General features: G+C 48.6%; 1 protein-coding gene across 1 annotated transcript; it reads left to right on the forward strand.

The window, feature by feature from the left end:
• Nucleotides 1–320: 320 nt before the first annotated feature.
• LOC100756768 (kallikrein-5) lies at nt 321–8,114 on the forward strand. The gene is made up of 5 exons (XM_027420508.2): nt 321–393; nt 2,819–3,083; nt 4,561–4,817; nt 5,002–5,135; nt 7,959–8,114. Exons 1-5 carry the CDS (start codon nt 321–323, stop codon nt 8,112–8,114), a joined length of 885 nt encoding a protein of 294 aa, XP_027276309.2.
• Nucleotides 8,115–8,865: the final 751 nt, after the last annotated feature.

Below are 8,865 nucleotides of genomic sequence, written 5' to 3' on the forward strand. Positions count from 1 at the left end.
CACCCACTGCCCAGGGGACAGGGGACAGTGGCAGGTGAGGCCTGGGGAGGGGTCTCAGCAGGTAAGGGAAGAGAGGGTCCCCGGGCAGCTCTGTCTTATCTTGTGTTCGCCCTGCCTCTCCTCACTCTCCACACTCACAGACTGTGAGATGCTTGCAGCCCTTCCCTCCACTGTTGGTCCCTGAGTGCTAAGGGTGAGGCTGTGCTTCCTCTGTGATGCATCTCTTCTAGGGACACTGGGCAGAGAAGGTGGGGAAAGTGGGCCGAGACTCCCAGAACCACTGAGGCCTCTATCTTCTACCAGGCGCAGCAGTCATGGCAATGGCAGGACATCCACATCCCTGGAAGTGGACGGTGGCCACCCTGGTTGCAACCCTGGTTCTGGGGGTCTCAGGTAACCAGAGTCCCTAAGTGTGTGGGGGAGAAACTGCCTCTGTGGACCCGTGGGTGTGTTCCTGGGACCAGGTGAATGTGTGTTTGTATCTGTGTGGTTACACAATTGAATGTGGGCCCCGTGGCTGTACTGGGGAGAATGAGAGGGAGCATTTATTTTTTATTTTTTGTTTTTGTTTTTGTTTTTTTGAGGCAGAGTCTCACTGTGTAGCTAAGGCTGGTCTAGACTGCATTATCTAGACCAGGCTGGCCTTGAACTTGTGGCCAGTCCTCTTATACCTGCCTCCTGAGGTCTAGGATTGCAGTTGTGTGCTATCAAGTGTTTTTACTATTACTGGCTTGTTTTGTTTCTTGTTCATTTTACTTTATTTGTATGGATTTTGCATTAAGCATGCCTGATGCCCAAGGAGACCAGAATAGGCTTCAGACCCCCTGGGACTAGAGTTGCAGGTGGCTGTGAGCTGTCATGTGAATCCTGGGAATCGTACCCAGGTCCCCTGCAAGAGTAGTCCGTTCTCTTAACTACTGAGTCATCTTTCCAGACTCCTTCTTTTTGGTTTTTGAGACATAATCTAACTTTGTAGCCTGGGCTAGCCTAGAGCCTGCTCTATAGCCCAGGCTCTCCTGGAACTCACTCTGGCTTTGAATTCTACTCAGTCCTCCTACTTCAGCTTCTCAACTTCTGGGATTACAGGCGTAAGCAAGTGTGTGTGGCTTGTGTGGCCTCCTCCCCTACCAAATGTCTATGCGTGGCAGATGGTACTGACCCTTTAAGACTTTGTGTGTGGCTGGGTGTCCTTGCGCTTCAGATCGCGTTTGGTGCTGCATCTGTGTGGGTGCACATTCCAGGTCGGTGTGGATGCTACTATGCGTTTGGCTCAGTGTGTCTCCTTTGTCTGGAATGCAGTGCAGCTCTGCTCATCACTGTACCATATATGACCCTTGTGTTTGCAGATAGCCCCTTTCACGTGTGAGGTTGTGTTTGTGACAGTATTTGTGATCCTGTGACAGGTGGAGCTTTACATGTGGGGGGCTGCGCGTTTGGGGGGCTGTGAGTGTGCTCATGCAGCTGTTTCTCGGGCTCCTGACCCTGCCTCGGGGAACTGACTGAGAAGTGGCTGTAGGTGGTAGTAGCTATGATTCTCTCAGCTGTGCCAAGCTGGGGATCAGAACACAGATGTCCTGTAAGTGTGGTCCTGGAAGTGTGGTGTGCCAGCATGCCCATGTACAGAAGTGTGTGTGGTACTCCCATCCACACATGCCTACCTGTCACTCAGATGTTGGTCGGGGCTATGAGCTCCTGAGGGAAGGCGCCTGACACTTGGGAGCAGGTGCACTTGGACACAACACACGTGTTCCTTGGAATGTGCCTGTGGGTGCATAGCGCACTGAGACCCCCTTCTCTAGCTCATTAGCAGTGACTAGCCTGTGAGGGATGGGCGTGGTGGCAGAAGGCATAAAGGTCTATGTGGGAATTCAGAGAGTGAGCCTCGCTGTACCTTCCAGAGTCCCCCTTTCGGTCCCCTCCCCAAGCTCCACCCAAGACCTCTGACTCCAACCACTATTTTCAGCCAAGTCCGTAGTTCCCGCCCCCTTTTTACTAGGTTCCAACTTGCTCTAGGTGGCTCCAGAGTTCAGCTCCACCTCCCCTTCCAAAGTCAGGGCTCTTTGTGAGATTGATCACCCCAAGTGATCTTGGCCTCGCCTCTCCCTAGACTAATTCCATGTCGCCAGCCTCCCAGGTCTTAAACTTGCCATTCTGGTGCCTCAGCCTCCTGAATAGGTGGGTGACAGGCTTGTGACACCAGGCTTGGCTCGACTAAACTTCTGAAAACGAGGTCCCAAACCTCAAGTCTTCCCCGCCTGCTTAAAGGCTCTTGTGTCCCAGGGACCAATCCCCCGCCCCCAGGCCCGGTAACACCAACCGAGTTCTAAAGCAGTGTCAGGCAGGAGTCCCGAGGCTCGCAAAGTCCTAGGAGTCCACTAGCGCTAGCGATCTGTCCACAACCCGGGCTCCCTGACGGAGCTGCGACCTGCTTGTTCTTGTTCACAAGGGCCTATCCTACAGCCTTGGCCCTTCCCACACTGCTCTGACCCCGCCCCTACAGATAGGGCCACACCTGACTGACCTGGCCCACCTTTACCACTTGGTCCTACTTCTATAGCCCTGACCCAACCCTAGCCTCACCCCTACAGCTCTGTTGTCTACATTCTAGGACTCGGTCCTTCAGCCCTTGCCCAGTCCTATAACCCCCGGCCTCACCTCCACGTTCCTGGTTCCAATTTCTTATCCAAGAGCCTTGGGCGTCAGGTCAGACAATTTGGTTGGTTCCAATTCCTGACGCTGAGAATACCCCTGCATCCAAGCCCCTGCCCCGAGTTCAAGTCCCGCCCCCAAGCCCATTCTCCACCCACTCTATTTCCAGAACCTGTTCTTGCTGAGGATGTTTCCTCTTGTGGCGACCCCTCTGGCAACCGGCCCTCTGGGACTAACAGAGACCTCAGCAGGGAGTCCGAGTCAGGGGAGGATACCCGTTCGGACAGCAGTTCTCGCATTATAAATGGGTCAGATTGTGAAAAGGATGCACAGCCATGGCAGGGGGCACTGCTGCTGGGACCCAACAAACTGTACTGTGGGGCAGTGCTGATCAATCCGCAGTGGCTGCTCACAGCAGCGCACTGCAGAAAACCGTGAGTACAGCTGGAGAAGAGGGGAGGGAGAAAGCTGGGGAGAGGGCCATAAGGGAAATCTGGGGAGGGAAGGAAGAGTGGATAAGTTCATGGATGGAAAGATGAAGAAGGAAGATGGGTAGAAGGAAGAAAGATAGGAAGGAAGAATGGATTGATTCATGGATGGATGGATAAATGGATGGATGGATGGATGGATGGATGGATGGATGGATGGATGGGTAGATGGATGGGTTTGTGGATGGATTTGTGGATGGATGGATTTATGGATGGATGGATGGATGGATGGATGGATGGATTTATGGATGGAAAGATTGAAGAACAGATGGAGACAACAGCACGAAGATGAGGTTAACACTAGTAAGAGGGCTGATCTGGGCATGGGAGGTAGGGATTTGAAGCTAAAAGGAGTAGAGATAGATAAAGAAAGAGATTACAATAGAGGTAAGGAGAAAGGTAAGGAGGGAGACACAGGTTGTAAAGATTATGTAGAGGACAGACGTGAGGAGTGGTTTGGAATGGAGGTGGGATTAGAGCCTATGAAGACAAAGATGAGATTAGAAAGGGGCTGGGTATAGGGCTTGGATTGGAGAATGGGTTGGGGTTAGAGTCAGGAAAGTGACTGAACCTGGCTGGATTTGGAGATGGAGATAGTTGAGTGTGGTTTGAGAGATACATGTGCATGGTTTGGGGCTGGGAAAAGAGTACTGTTGGGGTCGGGCACCCATACATTGATGGTTTAGGGTGAGATAGATTTGGGGTTGGATATAGAATGGAGGTCAGGGGGAAGTGTGGTGGGTGGAGAGAAAGACAGTTGACAGAGTTGCGGCCAGGAATGGATAGAAGACAGAAGGTGTAGCTGGGTTTGTTTATGGAGGGAGGGATGGTTAAACACTTTGGGGTTGATTTATTGTTTTATCATTACTTTGCTCTTTTTGAGAAATGGTCTCATGTAGACCAGGGTGGCCTCATACTAGCTATGTAGCCGAGAATGACCTTGAACACCTGATCCTCCTGCCTTTATCTCCTAAGATCTGTGTTTCCAAGACCTGCTAAGATGGTTACATTGGGTGCAGGGCATAATTTGATTATAGGCAAGGCATAGACAACCCCAAGACATAGACTTGGGATTGAGAACGCTCAAGCTCATGGTTGCTGGAGGGTACACACTCAGGTTGCAGTTAACGTGGAAGATGAATGCAGATAAGAGTTGTGCTGGGGTGCACACAGGGTAGAGACTGAAGGAGATGGGGTGGAGTTAGGGTTGATGATGGTATGTGTTCAGAATGGCTAGAGTTGGGGTTAAGAGTTGGGTTGAGGACAGGATTGAATTATGGATGAGGATAAGAGGGAGTGAGGATGGAGATGGGATGAAGATTGATGGCGTTGGGGTTAAGGATGGGTTAGAGCAGGGATTGAGGCTGCCTCAGACAGGTGGTCAGAGTTCTGGGCTGCCAATGATCTTTGTCATGTTCCTCAGAGTGTACAGAATCCGTCTGGGCCACCATTCCATGTCACCTGTCTATGAGTCTGGGCAGCAGATGTTCCAGGGGATCAAATCTATCCCTCACCCTGGTTACTCCCACCCTGGCCACTCCAATGACCTCATGCTCATCAAAATGAACAGAAAAATCCGTGACTCCCACTCAGTGAAACCCATCAAGATTGCTTCTGACTGTCCTGCCCAGGGGACCAGGTGCCTGGTGTCTGGCTGGGGGACCACAAGCAGCAGCCACAGTGAGTACACTGGCTTATCCTAATTCCTGCTCTTCCAGCCAACTCTCACCACATAGCCCAGACTATCCTGGAACTCTGCATCTTCCTGTCACAGCCTCATTAGGGCTTGGTAGCAGGCATGCCCCACCATGCCCAGCTATGCTGTCTCTCACTCTCTACCCCTCTTGATGCTCTTGTTTGACAGACAACTTCCCCAAAGTCCTCCAGTGCCTGAATATCACTGTGCTGAGTGAGGAGAAGTGTAAAAACTCCTACCCTGGACAGATAGACAAGAGCATGTTCTGTGCTGGTGATGAAGAGGGTAGGGACTCCTGCCAGGTAAGACTGGATGCGCCTCCATTGATCCAGAAAAATCACCGAGTGCTGTTTATGTTTTTTTAATATTTGTGGGAGTGCATGTGTCCTAATGTGTGCATGAATGTCAGAGGGTAACACATGGGAGTCTGTGGGTTCCAGGGACTGAACTCGGGCTGTCAGGCTTGGCAGCTAGCACCTTTACCACTGAGCCACCTCACTGGCCTATCAAGTGCCTTAGAGATTCCCTGGACTCTATTAAGTACCAAGACCCTTATTTTCACAGAGTTCATATTCACTGTTCTCTGATGGACACACAGCTGGAGCCTCCACATTAGATTTCTGGGTTTATATAGGAAAAAGTTTAAAAACAAAAGGAAATGGGGCATGACTTGTCATCTCAGATATGTGGAAGGCTGAATTGGGAAGAATAAAATCCAAGAGCCAGCCTAGGTTACAGAGTAAGTTCAAGGTTTGCCTGAGTAATGTAGTTAAGCCCTATCTCAAAATTAAAAGTGAAAATGAAGCTAGGGGTATGGCTCAGTGGTAGAGCCCCTGCCTAGAACCACCCAGTGAGGGGCTGGGGGAACGTCTCAGTGGTAGAATGCTACAAGGCTTGAGTTCTATCTCCTGACTCACAAAACAATAAATAAAAAACTAAGGAGGTGGAATTAACATTAATAGTATATTGTATTCGATTAATTAATATGTTGTCTCTCTATGTTCTCAAGTTACATTTTTCAGAATTTAATTAATATATAACAATTATAAATACACCATTTACACACAGACACCCAACACACAATGCCTTTTACCCTGGAGACCCATTTCAGTTTTCTAGACATACTTCAACCACCATATCACAATTCAGGTCTGGAAGGAGGGGTCAAAGCTGTTCCTTGTGGTCAAATAGGTTGTGCCCTGCAAAAGGTGCTACACCTCAGGGGTTCCTCTTTACATAATGGTTGTCTTAAAGCATGTGGTGGGCAAATGTCTCATTGTAACAGAATTCATTAGATGATAGTTTTCTAATAAATGATAATAAAATGTCACGAGGAAAGAAAAGAGAAGACTTGTTTTAAATATTTTAAAGTGTGTCTAGTTTAGCCTTCATTGTTGGAAGTGCTGAAGAAGCAGAAATAAGACAGAATCCTCTAGTCAGGGCTAGAGAGACGGTTTGGCCATTAAGAGCACTGGCTGCTCTTCCAGAGGTTCCTCATTCTGTTTCCACTGCTCACACCTGTAACTCCAGCTCCAGGAGCTCTGATACCTTCTTCTAGGTTACCTGCACTCACATGATATACCCACACACAAATTCACACATGTACATGCAATTTAACACAGTGGTTCTCAACCTGGGGGTCGTGACCCTCTGGAGTGGGGGACACCTAAGACCATCCTACCTATCAGATATTTACATTCATAACAGTAGCAAAATTAAAGTTACAAAGTAGCAACTATAAAAATAATTTTATAGTCGGGGGTCACCACATCATTAGGAACTGTATTGAAAGGTCCAGCATTAGGAAGGTTGAGAATCACTGATTTTACATAATAAAAATGAGTCTTTATAAAATGTATAGTAACAACTTAAAAAGAGCTCCCTTGGTCAAGAAACTTATAAGTAGTGCTATTTCAGAAAGTTATATGGAATAACTAGGAAAGACAATGTTGTACAATAAATAATAGAAATAATCCCTCACCACAGACAATGCAAGGACCAATCTTCATGGTGGTCATGAGGAGGGCTTCCTTAGGTAGGCTGTATAAGACACCCTGTCCTATAAGACACCCTGGAGCCAGACACCCTGGGCACAGAAAAGTCCTGTGCAGAGGCAGCAAGGCAGGAATTTGGCTGATTCAAAGAATGGAAAGGAATCGATATTTCTTGACACAGTTGTGTTGGGGGAAGCAGTTTCTGAGCTGAGGCAGTAACCGGTGGATCCCTAAGGCTTGCTGGCCAGTCATCCTAGCTGGATCAGTAAGTTCCAGGCCAATGAAAGACTGACTCAAAAAACAAGATGGACAGTGCGTGAGGAAGGATGTCAGAGGCTGTCTTCTGCCCTCCACCTGTGCATGCACACACACACACACATATGCAACAACAACACTAACAATAAACAACCGCAAGATTGGCACGGCTAATAAAATTACTGTGATGGCTGACTAAGGGCTGGCTCTGTTTCACCGTATTTACAGGCGTCCACTCATAGCACAGGCAGCAGCTATTGTGACCTTAGTGTACAGGTTCAGAGAAATTGACTAATTGACTCTCAGAACTCAATGGAAAGATTTAAAGAAAAAGCATTGAGACGGCATCCGGACCTCGTACATAGCCTAGGACTCCAGCCCAGCCTGACCCTGTCTCAAAACAAACAACAAGAAAAATAAACAGAGGGAGCAGAAGAGACAAGGAGGGCAGGGGAGAGGAGAGATGAGGGAAAGCAGGAAGGAAGGAGAGAGGAAGAAAAAGGAGAGAGGGGAGGGAGGGAAGCAGATAGATAGATAGACAGATAGATAGGCAGACAGACAGATAGATAGACAGACAGATGATGGGGAGATGGGGAGGAGAAGAGACAGACTAGAAATCTTGTGAGAAGAAGGTTAGGGTGTTGGCTAGAGCCTGGCGGGTGGGCTATCTACAATCTGAACTTGAAGTGAAATACTGACAATATCCTTTCTCTCTGCCTCTGTCTGATTTACCTGCATTGAATGCTGTCTGTCCTCTCCCCCTTGTTTGTACCTCCTTCCTGTGCCCCTGCCCGTCTGCATCAACACATGGTGCTGGGTGTCTTGTTCCTTCTCATTCTACCTCACCACATCTCTGCCTCCTTTCTTTCCCAACAGGGTGATTCCGGGGGACCTGTGATCTGCAACGGCCAGCTGCAGGGCCTTGTGTCCTGGGGTGATTTCCCCTGTGCCCAGCGGAACAGGCCAGGTGTCTACACCAAACTTTGTGAGTTTTCTAAGTGGATTGATGATACCATCAAATCCAACTCATGATCCACACCAGGACCCATGGAGCCAGCATCACCCCACTGCAATGAGGAGCACTGTCTCTCTTTGGGGATGTTGTAGACAGTTTCCAGTCTCCCCAGTCCAAGCTCTATGTCTCTTGTCATCAAGAGCCTCATCTCAAATGGTGGACTGGCTCTGTTGCTATAGCCAGACCCTAGGAACACTTCCTGGAATTTGGGTTCAAACCCATCATCCTCAGTGGATCTATCCACAAACCCAGAGTTGAGCCTTTTCTGCAGTCATAATTAGACCCAGAAATAAAAAGCCATGGGAAGAATCTCCTTGGTATGTATGTCTCCTCCTGTGCCATGTAGCTGTGGGCAAGTGGCTGTCTTCTTTTCTATTGCCTGCTAAGACACCAAGACCAAAGAAACTTAGAGAAGGAAGAGTTTACATGGGCTTACAGTTTAAAGGGTTAGAGTCCATGACCATTATAGGACGGAGCATAGCAATAGGCAGGTAGGTGTGATGCTGGAACAGTAACTGAGAGCTCATATCTTGAGATACAAGCACAAGACAAAGAGAAAGCTAACCGGGGGTGGCACAGGCATTTAAAACCTCAAAGCACACCCAGAGACACAACATTCCCAATCAGACTGTACCTCCTAATTATTCCCAAACATTTCTACCAACTGAGGACCAAGCATTCAAATATATGAACTTATGGTGACACTACAGTGGCTTCTCCTCCAGGACAATGCACTTGCGTGGGTCCTTTGGTGACTTCACATTTTCT

This window comes from Cricetulus griseus, chromosome 6, assembly GCF_003668045.3.
Source record: "Cricetulus griseus strain 17A/GY chromosome 6, alternate assembly CriGri-PICRH-1.0, whole genome shotgun sequence".
Lineage (NCBI taxonomy): Eukaryota > Metazoa > Chordata > Mammalia > Rodentia > Cricetidae > Cricetulus > Cricetulus griseus.

What these genes read in the sequence shown, in the direction of transcription:
- LOC100756768 (XM_027420508.2), top strand. Translation starts at nt 321, where the DNA reads ATGGCAGGACATCCACATCCCTGGAAGTGGACGGTGGCCACCCTGGTT. An exon ending in CCTGGTTCTGGGGGTCTCAG is followed by an intron (nt 394 to 2,818) that starts GTAACCAGAGTC and finishes CTCTATTTCCAG; the next exon opens with AACCTGTTCTTGCTGAGGAT. An exon ending in AGGGTAGGGACTCCTGCCAG is followed by an intron (nt 5,136 to 7,958) that starts GTAAGACTGGAT and finishes CTTTCCCAACAG; the next exon opens with GGTGATTCCGGGGGACCTGT.